At 33.0% G+C, this 19,900-nt stretch overlaps 4 protein-coding genes and 1 non-coding gene across 5 annotated transcripts; 2 read left to right on the forward strand and 3 right to left on the reverse strand.

Moving 5' to 3' along the window:
* Positions 1-462: 462 nt before the first annotated feature.
* Positions 463-4,495, reverse strand: LOC103486390 (uncharacterized). Its single transcript, XM_008444333.3, has 5 exons — positions 3,717-4,495; positions 2,679-2,736; positions 2,485-2,602; positions 2,231-2,348; positions 463-864 (listed from the first exon to the last, which is right to left on the reverse strand). The coding sequence occupies exons 1-5, from the start codon at positions 4,257-4,259 to the stop codon at positions 811-813; spliced, it is 891 nt and encodes a 296-aa protein (XP_008442555.1). The 5' UTR covers positions 4,260-4,495; the 3' UTR covers positions 463-810.
* Positions 4,496-5,521: 1,026 nt separating this feature from the next.
* On the reverse strand, positions 5,522-5,603 carry TRNAS-UGA (transfer RNA serine (anticodon UGA)). Its single transcript has one exon. It is a non-coding gene; the product is annotated as a tRNA-Ser (tRNA).
* Positions 5,604-9,364: 3,761 nt separating this feature from the next.
* LOC103486389 (metallothionein-like protein type 2) lies at positions 9,365-10,533 on the forward strand. The gene is made up of 3 exons (XM_008444332.3): positions 9,365-9,643; positions 9,955-10,038; positions 10,128-10,533. Exons 1-3 carry the CDS (start codon positions 9,579-9,581, stop codon positions 10,210-10,212), a joined length of 234 nt encoding a protein of 77 aa, XP_008442554.1. The 5' UTR covers positions 9,365-9,578; the 3' UTR covers positions 10,213-10,533.
* A 1,655-nt stretch (positions 10,534-12,188) lies between these two features.
* LOC103486388 (kinesin-like protein KIN-10B) lies at positions 12,189-16,246 on the reverse strand. The gene is made up of 12 exons (XM_008444330.3): positions 15,844-16,246; positions 15,586-15,754; positions 15,019-15,412; positions 14,646-14,851; positions 14,256-14,569; positions 14,096-14,169; positions 13,792-13,991; positions 13,649-13,695; positions 13,485-13,506; positions 13,309-13,371; positions 12,618-12,656; positions 12,189-12,523 (listed from the first exon to the last, which is right to left on the reverse strand). The coding sequence occupies exons 1-12, from the start codon at positions 16,047-16,049 to the stop codon at positions 12,440-12,442; spliced, it is 1,818 nt and encodes a 605-aa protein (XP_008442552.2). The 5' UTR covers positions 16,050-16,246; the 3' UTR covers positions 12,189-12,439.
* Positions 16,247-17,177: 931 nt separating this feature from the next.
* Positions 17,178-19,585, forward strand: LOC103486387 (mitochondrial import inner membrane translocase subunit Tim9). Its single transcript, XM_008444328.3, has 2 exons — positions 17,178-17,490; positions 19,157-19,585. Exons 1-2 carry the CDS (start codon positions 17,396-17,398, stop codon positions 19,341-19,343), a joined length of 282 nt encoding a protein of 93 aa, XP_008442550.1. The 5' UTR covers positions 17,178-17,395; the 3' UTR covers positions 19,344-19,585.
* The last annotated feature ends 315 nt before the right edge of the window (positions 19,586-19,900 follow it).

Genomic DNA, 19,900 nt, shown 5'->3' on the forward strand with positions numbered 1-19,900 from the left:
GAATAAAAGCAGTGGGCGACTTTTAAAATATTGAAAACAATAACTATAACACACTCCCAACATTAAATATAAAATAGTAATATATATTTGGCCTAAAATGAAGAACAAAAACTACAATTTTGATTTTTCTTTGGGCAATTAAGAATTTAACAATAACCACCAAATGAGAACAGGATGCATGTAGTTTCAAACCTTTTAACATCTTAATCAAAGATATATATATCTTAATTATTTTTATGCTCAAATTAACATTTTTCTTTAATTTTAGACTAGATTATAAAAAAGCTCCACAAAGTTTGCATTTTCTAGAATATCCAACTATCTTGTGAGATCCATTAATAAAACTGGGACATGAAATAGTAAACCAATGACCTCCACCAACTGAGAAATAATAATGATAAAGTGCCCATACTAGGCATCCAAGAAATTGTGACTTCTCAACAACCAATAGATCCTCCAAACTGGGGCAGAAAATCATATATTATTACATATTGCAAAGCCAGTACATAAGAAAAAGTATAACCAAAACCATCAAAATCACTTTCTATAAAAAGATATGAAAGTTTTACCAAATACAAGGAAATGCCTACAACATTACAATAACCCATGAACTTCTCTCTGGTAGATGGTGTTTCTCCATTACTAACTGTTGTTTCCTTGAGATCTCAACTTGGTTGCAACTTACATTCAGTGAACTTCTGTAGTTATTATGTTTGTTGTTGTTGTTGTTGTTGTTAAAGATTGCTACCATCTAACTCCTTACAATACAAGTTAGATTAGTTCTACAGCGTGGATAAATCTAGCAAGTCTTTACTTTTGCCCCTGGCATGCTCCAGGTCGATACTCTCCAATGCCAAGCAGATCCTGGAAATGTTTAAATATGTAATTGCTTACAGTAGAATCTCATCTACTCTACTCGGAAATGGATTTAGCTTTTAGCATAAGCATGAAAACTGTAGAATTTTCATCCAACTCGATTCATTCTACATACTGAGTGAGTAATACTGTCAGAGAATATGTAAAAAGAATTATGCGAAAATCGACAGACAAGACTAAGAGTTTTTTTCCTAAATAGGAGGAGGTCTAGTGTTCAAAACCCTTGTAATGTGTTTCCTTCTTAATAGATATGAGATATTGATAATTGGCATGTTAGACATCATGGTCCACGAAATAGAAAAATGCTAAGTAGGAATCTATAATTATACTTACTATGTACAAAAGGATAAGAGTGGAGAAACTTTTTTCTCCACATTTTACCCTTTTATTATAACTTTTTTTTATCTTGTTTTAGGGGCAAAATAATTCATATAGTTTTAATGTTTATGGCCATTTTCACATTCAAAAGATAGAAGTTACACTTCCTTAACTTTTCATCACCTTATTATAACTTTTATCTCCGATTGATTATCTCATTTAAATTTATCCAAATCCATTTACATTCCTCTCTCTATCCTTTAATTTTCTATATCTCAACTATTCACATTCTCTTATCTTATATTAACTCTTTTGTGTCTCTTTAACCTTTTTAAATCTTTGAGTATAAATATGTAATTATTTTTATTTTATTTTCACTCATGTTCACAAATCACCACGAAATGCTAGGGGCAAAGAAGAAATCAAATTATGATTTTCTATTCTCTTCTAATCTTTTTTTTTTTTTTTTTTGTCTATTTTTTATATACAAATATGCTTTATATATATTTCTTCATTTATAAGTATCTTTTTAGTACATAACAAAAGTTGGGAAAACTTGAACCATCAATTTCGTGGTTGACATGTAGATATGTCTATGCTCTTTATGTTTAAATTATGTAATATTGAGAAACTTTTTTAATATGACCATGTAAATTTTGCTCATGTTTTTTTCATTTAATTTTTTTATTAAAGTTATTATAAATTTTGAGATAGTATATTATGATATTTCTAAATTTATTATTCATTTTCTACACATGGAAATATAAAAAGGGTATAAATATAAAATGACAGTTCTAATTTTATAAAGTTAAGTTTAAATTATAATTTTTTCGTAGATTTGATGTACATGGTCTAACCGATCAAGTAAAACTTTCACATTTAGTGATACTTAAACTTGAAGCTTTGTAATATTGACCTATTTAAAAGCCGAAACAAAGGGACAATGAACTAATTCTCCATTTGGGGATTCAAACAAATTAAGCAACTATTAGAAAAATAATTTTGGATAAGCCAGTTGTGAGAATTAGTGACGTACCTGGCATGCCTTATTCTTTGCCCTGGTTTCTGCTGTGCTAGGAACATCATGATTTGGCTTTATAAATCTCTTCTCGCGTCGTTCACACGAGCCCCATCCATCACAAAATCTACCACCTCTATTATGGAGAAAGTGAATTTAAGGGTATAGTTCAGTATAAGATCATATCTCGTGGAAGCAGCTTAATACGCAAAAATCGATGAGCAAATAGACAAACAAATGGATAAGTTATTAAGTTCCATCCATAAACATACTGCATATACGCTCGAACAACAAATTCAGCGCGCTGGACATTGCGGTTCTCATCAAATTCTATTGTCTTGTCCTTAATTTCAAAAGAGAGATTGAAATAAAATGATATCTTCCTCCATCCTGTGTAAAGAAAATTACCCCTGTTACATCTATTTCTCCATTTTGCAATGAGAAGGCATAGAATACATTACTCAACCTGATTTTTTTATGAAAGGGTTCCCGGCAATCATGGTAAAGTCTGATTTCTCTAAAATCTGTATATTGGGATTGCCAAAGAATATAGGATTTAAATAATATTTAGAGACAGAGAAATAAATCAATTTACAAGATTTCAGAAAGGAAAGTACCAATCAAAATATATATACATAAAAAAACGGGTGCCTTCAGCGTGTGATAATGAGAGCTAAGAAACCTATGCCAAATTACTTAATTTACTAGCCAATACAAAATAAGGAAGATAATAACATGACCAGAGAACTTAAATCGATACCATGATGCATGTACAAGTATGACTATTAAGAGATCAAAAGCAAGTAAAACTATTCATAGAAGCAAATATGTAGCTGTTCGAGTATTAGAATGGATATGTTAGAGATATTAACAGTATGTCATTCGGGTAGTTACCTTAACAGTGGTATGAAAAGAAAGAAAGGAAATAACGCATTTTCATGTTGGCTTAGCAAATTCAAATTGGATTTTACCAGTAATTAAACCATGATTTGGTTTGTTTAGGTTCTTTTTCAGTCCTGACAGTAAGTTTTTCTATATTTTCCACTAAAAATAGCTAACAATGACTTAAGAAATATTTCACAGAAATCTGATATGAATTGTTGAGACATTGTAACATGCGACACTTTAAAAGGTTTAACGTCATGTCTGAGACAAATGAGAGAGCAAAACATTTTCTATTGTCTTTTAACTAAAACTCGAAAAACCTACAGCAATAAAACTGTTGATCAGCATTAGAAATTAATTGAGATTAGGACCTTGACTTGACCTGAATTGTATTTCCCACCTCTTGGGAGCTAATTCTTGATTCCCACAATGTATATTCTAACGCAAAACACATATTCCTGATAGCAATGAATTCTATAAGTATCTAACTTTTGTGCTTGGGCTATACCAGAGTTTCCTGTTCAATTGAGAGTTGTTCAAACAGAGGCTAGGGTTTCGCGAGGAATGCATCATGTGAAAACGAAAACTAAAGGCATAACTAAACGGAATTAGAAAATACCGCCATAGCCGCATTTTGATACTCCTTAAAGAGGGAGACTGAAGGAAACTGCCCAGATAGGCTATGCTTTGACATTTCCCTTTCCTCGTTCACCCCACTTCTACTACAACCTGGAGAACCTTCAGAACCAGAACGAATCTGCGGCGACAAGTACGCTTCAGGAGACAAATATACCGGAGCAGGTGGGGTCCGTAACGCGTTGTTACAGACAACCGCAAGAGGACTGCTATCGCTCACTTCCGTTGCACGTGTCTTTGCAATTTTCCGAGGAGGTTGAAACACCCATGGCTCCTGCACTACTTCACCCTCGATAAAAACCCTAGAATTTCGCTGCGCCTGGTATGGAGTTCTAGGGCTTTTCGGGAATTTTGGCGGCGGAGAAGGGTTTGATTTATTGATGCAATTAAGTGCTAGGGACTTGCGAGATTTAGAGGACGAGGAGGAAGAAGATGCAGCTGCAGCAGCAGAGTCGATTACAGCCCACAAAGCTGCATCGTCGAAATCTTTGTCGTCGATGACAGAGTACGTGATTGGAGACGCCATAGTAGGGAAAGCTTGAACTTCGGAACTACGACTTTAATAAGAAATTCACATATTCAAGAAGAAGAAAATACGGAAGTCAAGAAGCTGAAACCATCGGAGAAGGCTCATTCGCCATCTCCGGCTCCATCTGAGCAATCTGAAGCGACCACCCTCCCGGAAATAAAATAGCGGGCACTTGACAAATTGAATTCTCGATACGCTGTCGTTGGATGGTGAAGACGAGACGGATATCACTATTGGGCCAACCGTCTGTGAACGAAGGTAAGCCCATTAGCCCAGTATATGGGCCGTCGTTTCGGAAGTATGGGTGTTCAAATGACCCAATAATTCGAACAATCTGGACTACAAATGTACTAGTTTGGGTAGGGCGGTCAAGCCGGTCTTATTCTTCTTAAGTTCACAATTTTTGCCCTTATTTCGTTTTCATTGTGGCACTACTAGAATTCATTGATATTCAATAACAACTTCCCCTTTGGATCCAATAGGTTGATGTTTTTCATGATTGAACCTTTTGACAGCAGATACAACCTTTTTATCATAATGGTAAGTCAACCAATATCTTTCTTATACTCTTGGATGACAAATGGCTCCTCCTCTGATGCTTCTTCAAAGTAAATTACGATATATTAATAATAAGCAATGCGCGTGAGTCTTGGAGTTGGTACGTGTAATTCCAAAAGTGAAAACCCATGTGAGTTTTAGAAAATAATTGATATTTTATCAATTATGTTCAGGGGCTATGACCCTCTACGGAGCCAACTCTAACACTGTTGAGGTTTACACCAATACCCTTAGGTTGATATTGATTTCTGTATTCTCTAAATGCCTTTTAACAAATTTTCAAGTCACGATAAAGAAATTTAGTATTTTGTGGATTCGTTTTATGATTTATAGTGAAACTAACTGCAAATACAAATTTGTGACAGATCAACTTATTATAATGCTCAAATACACCATTTGGTGTCAATGTTGCCGTCAGAAACATTTATTTACTCGTCATCATTGGTTAATTAAGAAAAAAAAAACAGCGAACTTAGCTCAATAGTAATTAATACGACCAACCTTTCTAATATTTATAATTAAAAAAAAAACTATATTTTGCTTTTAACATGATTTCTATTTAATCATCAAAATTTTGAAATTCAAAACCAACCTATATAAAGTTGAATTTTTGTTTTTATTTGGTCGTATGCATTTTCTATGTATGTGTTTTAGTCAAAGCAAGGGAAGGAAGAAGAAGAAAAAAAGAAAAAGAAAAGCCGCGTCGACAGCAGGGTTCGAACCTGCGCGGGCGAAGCCCAACAGATTTCAAGTCTGTCTCCTTAACCACTCGGACATATCGACTCGTTGCGTTATGAACAAATTATGCCAATAATTACTCTGTTAATATGCAATGCTTAACAGAAACTATAAATAAGTTGATAAAAGTTTTGGCCAATAAATAACAATTGAGGAACCAAATCCTCTAATTTGGAACCTAAGCTAGACCCTAAACTATAATAAATTTAATTTAAAAACTATAAAAACCAATAAACACTATTTAGAACAACATCATCAAAATCTTTATTTAGAATCATTGCAACATGTGGATTTCGTCACATTATTATTTATACTTTTTCTAGATAGATTTTAGAAAATATCACTTTTACCCGTAAAACTTGAAAGTTTGAATTATATGTGCAATTTGACCTATGTTTCGAATTGATCAAATTAGTCATTTTCTTTAACTTTACAATCCACTCCACTTAGTTGATCAGTTACATGTCAATGACATACTAATGAAATTTGATAATTCTATTTTGTAGACCATTTGAATTTATAAACGAATAAGATTTCATTCTTATATAAGATAATTTGTTTATAATTTGATAGTTAGATTCAAATGACATTGATACAGAGAAATTAATGTTTATAAATCAACTATTTAACAAACAAAGAACGTTGTTATATCCATACACTATGCTTACATTGAAATTAAAAGACAATGGATCTAAATAGATATAATTATTCTAAATCTATCTTAGCCACCGAAATCTGTTCAAATTTTTTTCAAATATTGAATAAATATTCTTGAAACCCCATTAAACAATTATGGTTCTCCCGTCTCTTTAAAAACATATACAATAAACAAAATGAAATGAAATACATAGAAGCAAGTTTTTTCCATCACTTAAAATGGTTATATAATGATTCAAATTGTAAATCACAAGTTAGGTATTTCCATTTTCAAGTTTGAAGTTTTTTAAAATATATGTCTCCTCAATTTAAAAATATCAATTTTATGTTTTTAGAACTAATAACTTTAATTTTCTTTTCTTTTTTTTTTCCAAATTTACTTCAAAATTTAGAAATTGAAGGTGTGATATATAAAACTTAAAAGAGTGAAAGAGATTAAAATGAAAATACAAAGAAGAAGAATAGTGGAGAAAGAGGAAAAAGTAGATTCGTGAAGACGACGAAAGAGAAAGAGGTAGGAATGAGAGCAACTTTTGGGCCACGCCGTTCCGACTTTGGACATCCACCGCAAATGGACACAATTCCGTCTGGGCCCATTACTTTACTCTCTATTTTTGATCACGTGGGGCCCCATTTCATTTCTCTATTCTCCCTTTTCGATTTTTACAGATTTAAAATGAATAAATAAATAGTGAATGATAATAACAACAACAAACAAAAAGTGTGTGAATTTTGTGGGTCCCGCGCACAATGAATGACCCATGTGCCATCTTTTTCCCTCGCCTCAACAAATGCTCCCTTCTATATTATCAGTTCTATTCGGATAATCGATTAGTTGAAGTCGATCTTTTGATAAAATTATTACTATATTGATTATAATTGTTTTAGTTCAAATTGATATTGACATCCATGAATAATGATCAATTTTTTATCAATATAAACTAACCAAAATTTTATTTGGTTCCATAAATAATGATTTTAGCTTAATGTACTTGCATTACCAATCTCGAAATGAGAAGTTTGGTTCATTTCATAAAAAACACAAAAGTTATCAATTGGTCACAAATATAAAGATGATCAAACACCAATAACAAGTTCTATAACTCATTGGTACAATTAAAAGTAGTAAAATTCAAATCACAACCCTTTTGGTTGATAATGGTTTTGTATGTCAATTAAATTATGCTCGATTTGATAGATTTATAACCTATGTAAATATTGTTGTTGCTTTTGTTAGAGTAACTTTGAGACGATGATATTTTACATGACAACATAAAAGAAATCATTGTAATAAAGAATCTAAGAATAAGTAGTGCATTTCCTAGACTCTTGAGTGTACTATATTTACTATGATGCTCAAGTGTACTACAACTTATTGGACACATTTGTACTACCTCTTTGATTGTTAGATTTGTTTCGGAAAAATCTTATACTTTTTAACGTTTTTGAAAAAAAAAAAAGAGAGAATATAGTAGGACACATTCATTTAAATTTTAATGTAACCTCCTTATCAGTTTTTTAGGGGTTACTCTGTGTTAATTTACAACATAGATGATTGGATGGTTCGATAAAAGATGCATGCTCCTTAGTTATTTAACTTTTCTACCAACGACGATTGTTATCATTTAATCGAACTTTGACTTTTTAGGAGGATGACTCAAATTTAGACAATATTGAGAATGTTCTAGAACAACTAAATTACGTCTTCTTTTGCTACCTTAGAACTAGTTTTAAAATCCTATGAAACTTATTGAGAATGTTGAACCATTTTGAAAATGAAATTCAAAACACTTTGTGAGAAATCCATTGTTCGTTTTTGTTTTGCTCTTGTAAAACGTAATGGTGTAGCCCACGACTCAATGATTTACCCGATACGTGTTTGGTTCACTTACGGGTGGAGTTGAAAATTGTTGAATTGGATATGCAATCAATATATTGTTTTTTTTTTAAAAAAAAAAAAACAATCAACAAATGATTTTGTATTTTAATATATATTGTTTTTTTTTTGTGAGATTTTGTTATTGTATTTTTTTTTTTTTGAACAAGATAATAGAACAAAGAGATAAGTAGATGTACAATTGACAACAATCACAATTCTTGTCTTTTTTAGTATCCCTTTCCTAAGTGGTCAAAGAAAAGGGTAGTTTGGACTTTTTGTTGTAACTTTGATTTTGTTTCTCTTAAAAAGAATAATAATGGAAAAACACAATGAGGCTAAAATCTCAAACATGTACTTATAAATACAACATTCTCCTTCAATGTTTTGAAAACAACATTTTTTGTTTTGATAAAAAAAAAAAAAAAAACTTTGTTTGACTTATTTATTATTATTTGTAAAGTCCAATAACTTAGAAGTTTATTATATATATATATAGATATAACCAAACCATTAACATAATGAACATAGATCAGTAAAAAAAACATAGAAAAGAATTAGTCAATGCGTTTAGTTAAATTTTTATTTGATAATGCAGCTCCAATAACGATATTGTTATCCTTTTAAAAAATGGTTTAAATAGTTTTAACTATTCGTGTTAAATTTAACATGTAAGGACAAAATTATTCACGAGGACATTTTTTAATATAAAAAAATGAAACAAATTATTTACATAACGTATAATGATCTAAAATTTTGTAAATATTTTAATCATTTTTACCATTTACAATAACTTATTTCTAATATTAATTACACACTTAACAAATCATAAGAGTTTATATGTGCTTTCAATATAAATATATATATATATTTTAAAAATACTCTCAATAATATTTACTAATAACTTTTATACAATAATAAGATGTTAATAAATATATTTTTTAAAAGAGAATGGTTATGGATAGAACAAAAATTGACTTAGTTGGATGGATTTTGCTATATATAAATAATTTTAATATTTTGCAAATTTTAAAATGTGAATTTTCTTAATTTACGAAACCTTTTTCTTTTTGAAATATTAAATTTAGAGATTTTACAATATTGAAATAAAATTTTTTAAAAAGGAAGAATCTTTCAGTTTAATGAAAACCGTTGATTTATCTTTAATTGATCGATGGACGTATGAACGTCGTTTGACCGTCTATTGCGGACCCCCCAGAAGCCCCATACGAACTGAAAACCATACGAGTGATTAACATGAGAGATACGTGGAAGAGAAAACCCGCAGCTTCGGGACTATACACGAAAATTTTCCTTCCGCTACGATTTCGACACGTGGACGGTGGATAGATTCCTTCTCTCCACTCCCGTCTCTATATATTGGACTCTTCGTTTCTTCTTGCAAACTCGTTCAATCGCTATAAGTTATACTCTGATTACCAAACAAACTTTCAATTCTTTTCGTTCTTCGTTATTCATTGTCGAAAATGTCTTGCTGTGGTGGAAACTGTGGATGCGGCTCTGCCTGCAAGTGCGGAAATGGCTGTGGAGGGTGAGTAATCTCTCACCAATTAACTCTTTTGAATTTGATCGAGTGAAATTGCTTTTAGTTCGTATGATTCTGTGGAGAGCATGATATCTCGAGAATCTGATCGTCCGTTTTCTTTTATATCGCTTTCGATTTCTTTATCTTCTGCGTATCTTTGTTCCTCGTTCGATGGCGATCAGATCATTTGCCGATTCTCTTCATTCGTACGACGATCAAGGCGGATTTTCTTGTGAAATTTCTGAAAATGACTACGGTGTTCATTTCACCTGAGGATAATCGCGATGATTCTGACTTTTTGATATTTTTTTATGCAGATGCAAGAGTTTCCCTGACTTGAGCTTCTCAGAGACCACTGCTACGATCGAGACTTTCGTAGTCGGTTTCGCACCTCAGAAGATGTAAGTATCCACAATTACGCCTAATTTTTAAACAAGTTTAGGTATTTAGTGATGATTTTATTTAACGGTTTCGGCCTTTTCGATATCAGGTCCTACGAGGTAGCAGAGATGGGAGCCGAGAACGGCTGCAAGTGCGGTGACAACTGCACCTGCGATCCATGCACCTGTAAATGAGCAGCAGCAGCAGCAAAAACAGCTCGAATCTTCTTAAGTGGAGATTGTGTTCGAGTACTAATAGTATGCATCCTTCTTAATAACAATTATAAAACCTCCAAGCGTTTTCGTTCTCTGTTGTGTTGCGTCTTTTTAAGTGTCGATTGTAGCGTTCCGTTGAATAATAGCAGTCATGGAGTTGTGGAAAAACTTTATATGCTGTTATAAGGTTCAGTCGGTGATGTTTTTAGCTCTTTAATCCCGTGTTCATCCATGTCTGTTTAGTATTTGCTTCGCTCTCTGTAAGAAATTTAAGAAATAGTATGTGCTAATTTATGAGAAGTTACAGAGTTTCTTTCATCATCAATAGCTAATCTACGGTTGAAAATGATGAACAATAGTTTGAATCTTCTCGAAAAATCTTGACGTGATAAATATCTCCAAATCTTGATCTCAATCACTATCCTGAATTTTAATATTTGGAAATGAAGAACAGAATTCTCACATTTTCGGTGGTGGGGACGATTGAATAGTTAAGCACCATTCGTTCCAAAACGATGTATATCCATCCAAAATTAAATGCGTATTTGCGTGTCCTTGTGAAATCTTTCCTGTGATGGCCAAACTTTTTAATGGTATATAGTTTTGGAAATTGATCAATTTTTTCTGGCTAGTTTTGTCCTCTTGCTTTCAAGGATTTGGTTAGCACGTCGTTGTTCCTTCATTGAACATTGAAGCGTTTCTTCGTTTTCGTAAAACTTATCGTTACAACACATTGAGTCGGTGTCTTTAGAGATCAATTTTTTCTTTTCTTTTTTCTTTAAATGGACGTTTGTAAACGTTATCAAAATATTTATTATTGTAGGAAAAAATCATCTCCACAGTAGTTTTTAAGCAATTTCCCTAAAATTATTGAGAGTTTGAAATCTAAATCTTCGAACTTAGAACTGAAATTCAACAAACTCAAAAGCTAAGACGAAAAAGTTTGAAATATTATTTTTTGAATTGTTCATTTAAATTGGAAATATTAGTTTTGTATGAATTGTATAATTAATAATTAGAAATTTCTACTCTATACTTATGAATATAATCACCCTTTCACTTTACTTATGCTGCTACTTCCTTATATCATCCATCTAGTTTCAAAAAAGTAATGGCTCTTTTAAGAGATCAATAATTATGAATTGAAAAGCTACTCTACACGTGTCAAATCTATAAGAATGTTTTCATTAAATTATTCAATCAATCAAGTTTCGCCATGTGAGCGGTGTAGTGTTTCTTTTCTCCATTAAGATCGAAACAACGGAGAGATCGAAACAATGGAGAGAACTATGAGAAAACTACTTTTGACTTTAAAACATACCACTGATTCTGGCTGTGTGTGTTGAGGAAAATGTCAAATTCTTTGATAATGAAAAAGATTTGAAAATCCACTACTTTATTACAATATACTTTCAACTTCATAATTAATAAGTCCTATCATTTTCGATATTTTTATTTTGAACTAACATTTTTCCGCTAAATGTTGATTAATTTTTATGGAATTGCTCTAAAATATAATAAAATAAATTAAAATATTTATAAAATATTACAATAGTAACATTTATATATTTTGTAAACACTTTTAGAAGTTTTTTAAAATAGTTTTTAATTAAATTAAGTTTTGCCAACAAAAGACATCTGATTATATTGATAATTAGAAGATATGTGATTCTAATATTTCACTTTTAGTTGTATTAAAAAAACTAAATTTAGTTTTTACCTAATAATTTTTGGGAGGGATTGTTCATTATGAAATTTAGAATGAATCTGAAATCGAACATAAATTAATGCACGGGTAATAATGTAATGATGAGTATTTCGGATAAAAAATTGAATTTGATACTCTTTTAGACATTAAATTTACTTTCTAACCCTAAACCTAATTCTGTTGCTAATGATGAATAATAGAAAAAATCCAAATATTTCTAAACGCAAATAACCATAGAAACGACAACTTTCAGCATGAATTAATTATCATATTAGATTAAATTGATCAGCAATAAGTTCATTAATTACAAATGGATATTTTTCCTTGAAAAACAATACAGACAGACAGGGGGGCTTAGAACATCAAGGAAGCCCATCACGCAATCCTAAATCACACCAAGACAATTTTCTCTACTCAGTACAAATATCGAACATACGGCAACTGGGAGGATGTTGCTATGGCACTCTTCCCAACACGTTATTACATCTTCTTTCTTCATTATTGGTTGGATAATGTACTTTCTGGTAAATCTTCTATTCTATCAAATATCCCTCTTGCAGCTTTGCTGAATAAGTTGTGAATCTGCAAGAACAGAAAGAAACAAACTCAGGGGATTGGTTTTTCTAAAGTGAAAAGGAAATAAAATGGTAGTTGTTATGTTTTACTGAAGCATTACCTGCTTGTATGAGAGTCCTAGTTTCTTCAAGTCAGTGAGCTAAACACAGAACAAAGAAAAAGGTAAGAAAAGCTCATCATTTTGACACCCAATAGAAAGTATTCAGGAAAAAAGTTGCGTACTGTTGTTTTCTTGTGTTTCATTTTTGCATTAACTTTACTTGTGATGTTTTATAGATGCTAAGTGATTATCAGAAACGAACAAAACCATGTGTGTGGGATTGAACTGTATTTGTCAAAGTTAAAGGAAAATGAAAGCTCTTGGCACATTCATAGACACTAAAGTGACGACTTTTAGAGCACGGATTGAACTATGAGAGAAAAGTCATAAAGTTAGGCCCAAGTGAGGATGATACAAATTAATGGATTTTGGGGACCATGGTTGTTCACTAAGGAAAATTATTCGACGAAACTCCCACAACATGGTTAACAGATTTTCACTGATTAACGTATAAGAGAGAAATATCTCGTATTTAGATGCAGGGAGAATCAACATCCCATGGTTATTATGAAATGACCATATTGCGGTGAACTTATTGAATAATCTCTTGTTCGACTATGGACTTTGACATAGTAAAGTAATTCAGCCAAGAAAATTTGTGGAATAAAATTATCTGGAATTTAAGAGCTAAAAACTGCGGAAGAATGTCTATCATGCATAATTCTGAAAACAATTCAAGCTTTTATCCTACCGATTTCAATGGACTAGTTTCTCTGAGATCAAGAATGTACTCGGCCATTTTCACTCCGATGCCCTGGAGATTCAAAGGAAACAAAGAGTCAGAACACAAAACAGAAGACGTTTAACTTTTTTCATTAGAAGAAAATCCCATTTGTGGTCTAGACTCTAAAGTCCAACTAATACTACCTTCAATTCTAGTAGTTCCTCTCTGCAAAACAAAGAAAGCCAATGAATAAGTACTTAAACTTCTTACTATTTCAAACTGAACAGTTTGGGACTGAAGGATAAACCCACATATTCTTGTGAATTTGTGCTGAAATGCTAAATATTGTAAATGATTATAGAGCTACCTGCTTGCTGTATTCAAGAAATCCACATATTCTTGTGCAACGCAACTCTGATTGATTAAAATGACAAGAAAAACCAGAATTATTGGAATCCAAACTGAATGAAGAAGTAAGATAACGAAAATTTAAATAGGCCTCGTGAGTACCTTCAGAGTTGATACTTGGGCACCAAACTTATCTAATGGGGTCCCAAAAGATCTGAATTCCCCATTTGCAGGGAGCGGTGTTTTTGGAGTACTTGCTGTTAATAATTGGTCAGTAAACGAAAATTCCAGCGTAGGCTTTTGGATTCCATTATTGTGGAGTGGTGATAGAGCCTTTCTTGGACTATTAAATTTCACCTTGACTACAGCATCCAAAGATGAAGATTCAATCATATCCAAAACACAAGATGGCAGAAACGAACAAGCTTTGAGGGAACTAAAGAAGGGAGCTGCAATAGAAAAATACCGTGATCTTTGGTAGCGATAGAATTAACTACATCTTCCTTTTCAACCAAGTTTCCGAAAGCCATCGTTACACTCCTGAACATCATCAATGCGTTATAGTCAAAAGACGTTAGCAGAGGGTATTAAAAGTTGATAAATCAGGCAATATTTTGTTGCCAAACCTTTCTTTTTCTTGTTTCCAAGCACTCTGGTCGGCAGTTTTCTTAACTTTGGTAGAACTGTTGAAGAGAGGTTTTCTCAATTTTGAAGCAGTAGAACAAGGAGTTTTACTAGAAAATGGAGAACCAAGCTCTCCAATTCTTTGTGCACTCTTGGTCTTGCCTTTCGACTCAAGCCAAGTTTGCAGCTTCGATTCCATGTCAACTTTAGCCTGTGGAGTTCCGTGTTTATGGACCGGCAAAACAAAATTTGAAATTTGACGTGATCGAGCTGCCAAGCTGACTGTATGCACAGACTCCTGATATGCTCCTGGATTCTGTTATAAAAAAAGAAGAAAATTTGAGCAAGTGTGGTTTTAGATTACAGTAGATATTTAACCAGAATCAATTTACCAGGCAAGCTATCATCAAAGCACGGCTTGTTCCACCAAGAGAATCCTGCAATATGCGGGTCAATTTGCTTTCTCTGTAAGGAATTCGGGCAAGGTTTTTGTTTAATGCATATATCACATTTGAAAGTGCAAATAAAGACTGGTTGATTTTCGCACTCTCTTGTAGGCGAATCCCTTCATTGCCAGTCCTCCTGTTATCTTCATTACCTGCCATGGATGGTCATGAACATATAGATATTAACCGAAGTAGTAACAATAACAACTATCCAGATAACATGAATTCTTGAGGGGTACATAAATCTCCTTTCTATCATATAACTTCCAAAATTATTTGATGGTTAGGGCTCGGTTTCCATCAAACTTAAGGAAAATACCTGCCAAGTCTATGAGATTGAGCTTCCCTGTGACCGAAGCCCCCGAATCACCACAAACCGGCGAAGAAACTGCAATTACAAGAACCCCATGACTTCTACTTGAGACATCGTTAAGATCAGTATCAGCAACTTTCCGCCTCTGAATTCCAATAGCCAATGTCTCCCGGAATTCGGCCATGGAATTTATAGCAACCTTAGACAATCCCCTAAGATGAATTTGGCCTTCCTTATCATCCAGAATTAAAATTTCTTTAGCTTTGGGTTCCAGAAGATCGTGACACCTTTCCAAGTAAACTTCATAGTATGAAATCTCTGCTCTACAGCCAGTTTCCTTACAAAGTGATAAAATTCTAGACATGGCTAGCGGCATTAGACCTGGTTCCTCTTCAGTACCCTGCATTCTCAACCAAATTCAACACAGTTCAGAGTGCTAATCATTCCAATTCCTTGCATGTTTTATATCAATTTCAGGAAAATCAAGCTTTCGTGAATAATAACCAAATTCTTCTGTCGAATTTAAGTTAATTCAGCTGAATATAATAAATCCCCACACTAATTAAACCTAACCTGCATTGTGTAAGTCTTTCCACTGCCAGTAGCCCCATAAGCAAACACAGTTCCGTTGCATCCATGAAAGAGTCCAGGGATCAAAGGATTAACTTCTTTATCGAATATCTGCCTCACGGTATGATCTTCTTGGCCATAAAATGAGTCCAATTGATAGCACTCGTTTCGACTACACTCGGAAAATTCAGCAACAACAGTCAATCCAACGAATCAGCAGGTTCTTCCACATCAGTTAAAACAGGCACAAAAAATAAGTACCTGGTTTCCGGATCTTTTAGATGAACGGTGACCTCCTCTTGAGAGATTCGGGCTTGATCCAAGACAGAAATGCATGAAACTGGAACTCTAGAACTTTTTACTGAACCTTCTAAGGGGAGAAATGGACGAACCCTAGCGACCACTCTGACCTTGGAGATTGCAGAGTTGTTTGTTGATGCAGCAGGTGCAAAAATTTCGGAAGCCATTGAAATGGAAGATTGTTCGCGTAAGCAGTGGCGAGAGATCAAGTGAAGGGAAGAGAGGGACGAGAAATGTAATTTTGAAAATCAAGACCGTTGGTGGCAGAGTTCCGCTTCTTAATTTGAACTTTATTTTCATTTTCCCATTTTTTTTCTTTTTAAAACTTTTCATCATTTGAAACTGAATCGAAACCTTCGTTTGAATCGTCCTGGGCCAGGCTTCATGGCCCTGGTGAGTTGGGCCTGTTGAGCCCAATGGCCTATAAAGCCGCGCAAGAAAAAAGCATTAGTAATTGCAAACTTAGTAGAGACGGATAGATTCTTATAGTTTATTAAGAATAAACTAATATTTGCTGCATACTCCATCAATTATAGTCTCGTATTATCAATAGATTTTGACAGATTTTTTTATTTTTGCAATTTTTTAAAAATTTTGCTGTATATTTAATTGTTTTGATTCGAATTGTTATACTTTCAACTATCCCAAAAACTTTATCATTTAAGAGTCGTTTGGGACGAAAATTATGTAGGACTATAATAACCATCTTATACTAATTAATAATTAGCTATGGTAAAAACTATTTCAAAACTCTCAATTTGTTACGATGTTTACTATTTAACATTCATCAATTTTTTTTATTATTTAGTATGACGTTTACTATTTTTTATCAAACTAAAATAGTCACACACCAAACATATACTATTATAATCCAAATTAATTTAATCTATACTTCAAACACAAACTATTATAATCAAACTATAGTAACCTAGGACTACAATAACGTACTCCCTCACTGATATACACATATACGCATGCATATACAGAGAGATATGGATGATACACATAATACATATGCATAGTCAACTAAAATAAAATAAAATATTTAAATTAACCTAATGTTTTCTTAAACAAAACATTTCATCAACCCTAAATAGTGTATATTCGGAAGTAAGTATGCAATGATCAATTTTTTTTTTTTTTTTAATTTTCAAAACCTTAGGTAAAGTGTATTTAATTTTAAGTGATTAAAGGTATATTTTAAAGCTATTTTAAATAAAAGAAAAATAATTTTAACCATTTGTAAATGTAGGATTAAGTCTACCGGATCAAAGTGTAGACTTAGAAATTATGATGAGGTTAAAAAGAAAAAGAAAAAGAAAAAGAAAAAGAAAAGAAGAGGTGGGAGACAAGATCGGAATTATAGAAACATTGAAGGACCATTTAGCAAGAAAACCACTATTTTACTTTCTTCAACCTACTGTTCTAATTCTTTAGCTATTATAGGCGGCGATACAAAAAAAGAAACCAGAGAAGTTAAACCCTAAACCCTTTGCTTTTATTGGACTTGAAGATGGACAAGAACATGCTTGCTGATTTGGATGGGCTTCCTGAAGAAGATAAGATCAAAATGGCCACCATGATCGACCAGCTTCAGATCCGAGACAGGTTCTATTTACTTATCTAAAATATTTGAGTTTTGAAAATTAACTAATTTGTTGAATCGTTCTTTTGGTGTGTATGTTAGTTCTATCTGTACATGTTGTGGCGTGGTTGAAAGTTGTTTCTGGAATTTCTATCCTACATTTGATTTCAATATTATTAGCTGGGAGCGCTTTGAATTGCGCGAAAATTGATATTTACTACCTGATTAATTCACTTGGCCGATTTGTTGGGTTTGCACATTTCTCTGTAATATTTTTTTGGAGATATTTGGAATGCGTTTGGGTATCTTTAAATGAATAGTGGAAGGATTGGAAATTTTCTAGATACAGGTCAATTTGGGGGTAGCAATTTGGAAATTTGGTTTTGGGGGTTTGTGATTATGGTGCGACCAGAATAAGAGCTTAGGCCGCGGTACCGTAGCTTCAACGTCATTACGTGACATGCTCTGAGAAAGACCAAGCTACTTAAATTTCCTCCACCAGATTTTTGGGAGCTTATTTACTGTATTCTGCTTCTGTTTTTCTGTTTTTGTTTTTTTGGGCATAAGTCTTTTAGGGTGTAATTTATTATAATTCTGCTGATGTTTTACACCACCACCTTATAGATAACCATTCTGGTTTGACTTATTTAAGGGGATGGGTTCAAATTACAGTGGTTAATAAAGTATTTAATATTCTATGAATTACGTTAGCAACCAAATGTAGTTAGGTGATTTAAATGCTCATGGCTATATATATTTTTATTTTTGAGAAAAGCCACAGATAGTATTGCTTATTGATTTTCTTTTCTGAATGATCGTGGTATTCTCTACTGACGATAGTCTATTCAGTGACCATGCACTCTGGCCATAGGAACTCAGGGGGTTCGTACCTCACAGCACCCCAAGTTAACCAACAGAGAGCTGCTCCTTTAGGATTTGCCTGGACAAGTTTTGTTGTTCGGAGCTGATCATAGAAATATCTCATCGGACCTATTATTTGCTCCTGAATTATTAGATAAACATGGTGGTTAATCTCAAAATGAATTAGCAATACAAGGAGTAGATCGTGTCTTTAAAAGACTATGAAGTCTCTTTCTTCTATCTTTCCAACGTGGGTCCCCAATATACCACTCAAGATGGTGTCTATTTGGGTTCACCACTTTTGGGTCGATTTTCATTTTTGAAAAAATTCAAATATCAAATTGGACTTCTCAAGATTTGATACCATATTCGATAAACACAAGGTTTCATTCTGAAACCATTTTTTTTTCAATGTGGAAGAGTAGCCCATGTGTGTTTTTTTATTTTATTTTGAGGTCTCCCATTTTTTCAATATGGGATCCTCAATGTGAATATACTCTAAATAAGAGAACTAATGGTGTTCTAGGGGTGATCTTGATTTAATCAGTGTGATGAATGACAGTGTATTTTTCGAAGTTGAAGTAAGATGCCCATATATAATTTATATTGAAAAGAAGTCTTCAGAAGTTTATTATACAGCAGTTTGGAGCTCTTTTGCTTCTCCTTAATTTATGCTAGTATCCAATGCGTGATTTTTGTTATTTCTACGATTCTATTCTAATCTGGTCCCATGTTGTAAATTACTGCATAGGACGGAATAAAGTTTTCGCCACAATAATATAAGAACACATTCATGGTCATAACTGTTTGCCTTCTAATAACTTGCAGTCTGAGAATGTACAACTCATTGGTCGAGAGATGCTTCACAGATTGTATCGATAACTTTCAGCGAAAATCCTTGACCAAACAAGAGGAAACATGTGTACGTAGGTGTGCCGAGAAGTTCTTGAAGCACTCAATGCGCGTTGGAATGAGATTTGCTGAGCTCAACCAAGGAGCCGCTACCTCAGATTAACGTTGCATGAGGACACTCTGGACATATTCTTGAGACCTTCAGTTCGGATTTTAGTATGTTTCTTCCATATCCTCGAGACCTTCAGTTCTTTTACCTCTGGAATTGTAGTATGTGTGTTCTTATTCTTGAAACCTTCACCTCTGAATTTATAGTATGTTTCTACATTATGTGTTACAACTGGGATTAAGTTGTAATTTCATTTGACTTATGAATTAAAGTTTTAGTAGCAGACTTCGAATAAATGTTTGAGGTTCCATATCCATCAGGATGATAACATATATTTACTCAAGCTTGTAACAATCGAAGCTGTTAGTTTTTTTTGCTTTTTGTTGGTAATATGCGATTTCTTTATCCTCAATCAATTTGTTAGAAATGATTGTAGGACAACTCATTAACAGTTAGATGAACTGAAATTAGTTGGGTTTGTTTGTTAGAGGCTTCTGATGGACGAACTTCCATTATTCATTTAAGGACTAAAGTTTTTGGGATGTTTTAGATTATTTCATCACCTTAACATACAAGGAGTAAAGTTTCGATCCCACAAAGTGAGATAGAGA

This window comes from Cucumis melo, chromosome 4, assembly GCF_025177605.1.
Source record: "Cucumis melo cultivar AY chromosome 4, USDA_Cmelo_AY_1.0, whole genome shotgun sequence".
Lineage (NCBI taxonomy): Eukaryota > Viridiplantae > Streptophyta > Magnoliopsida > Cucurbitales > Cucurbitaceae > Cucumis > Cucumis melo.

Coding starts and splice junctions, on each gene's coding strand:
- LOC103486390 (XM_008444333.3), bottom strand. CDS start 4,259: ATGGCGTCTCCAATCACGTACTCTGTCATCGACGACAAAGATTTCGAC. Junction 2,737..3,716: donor ATCAAAATGCGGCTATGGCG/GTATTTTCTAAT, acceptor CCCAATATACAG/ATTTTAGAGAAATCAGACTT. Junction 2,349..2,484: donor GTTGTTCGAGCGTATATGCA/GTATGTTTATGG, acceptor TCTCCATAATAG/AGGTGGTAGATTTTGTGATG.
- LOC103486387 (XM_008444328.3), top strand. CDS start 17,396: ATGGACAAGAACATGCTTGCTGATTTGGATGGGCTTCCTGAAGAAGAT. Junction 17,491..19,156: donor CAGCTTCAGATCCGAGACAG/GTTCTATTTACT, acceptor AATAACTTGCAG/TCTGAGAATGTACAACTCAT.
- LOC103486389 (XM_008444332.3), top strand. CDS start 9,579: ATGTCTTGCTGTGGTGGAAACTGTGGATGCGGCTCTGCCTGCAAGTGC. Junction 9,644..9,954: donor TGCGGAAATGGCTGTGGAGG/GTGAGTAATCTC, acceptor TTTTTTATGCAG/ATGCAAGAGTTTCCCTGACT. Junction 10,039..10,127: donor GGTTTCGCACCTCAGAAGAT/GTAAGTATCCAC, acceptor TTTCGATATCAG/GTCCTACGAGGTAGCAGAGA.
- LOC103486388 (XM_008444330.3), bottom strand. CDS start 16,049: ATGGCTTCCGAAATTTTTGCACCTGCTGCATCAACAAACAACTCTGCA. Junction 15,413..15,585: donor GAAAGACTTACACAATGCAG/GTTAGGTTTAAT, acceptor TTGAGAATGCAG/GGTACTGAAGAGGAACCAGG. Junction 13,696..13,791: donor CCCAAGTATCAACTCTGAAG/GTACTCACGAGG, acceptor TTAATCAATCAG/AGTTGCGTTGCACAAGAATA.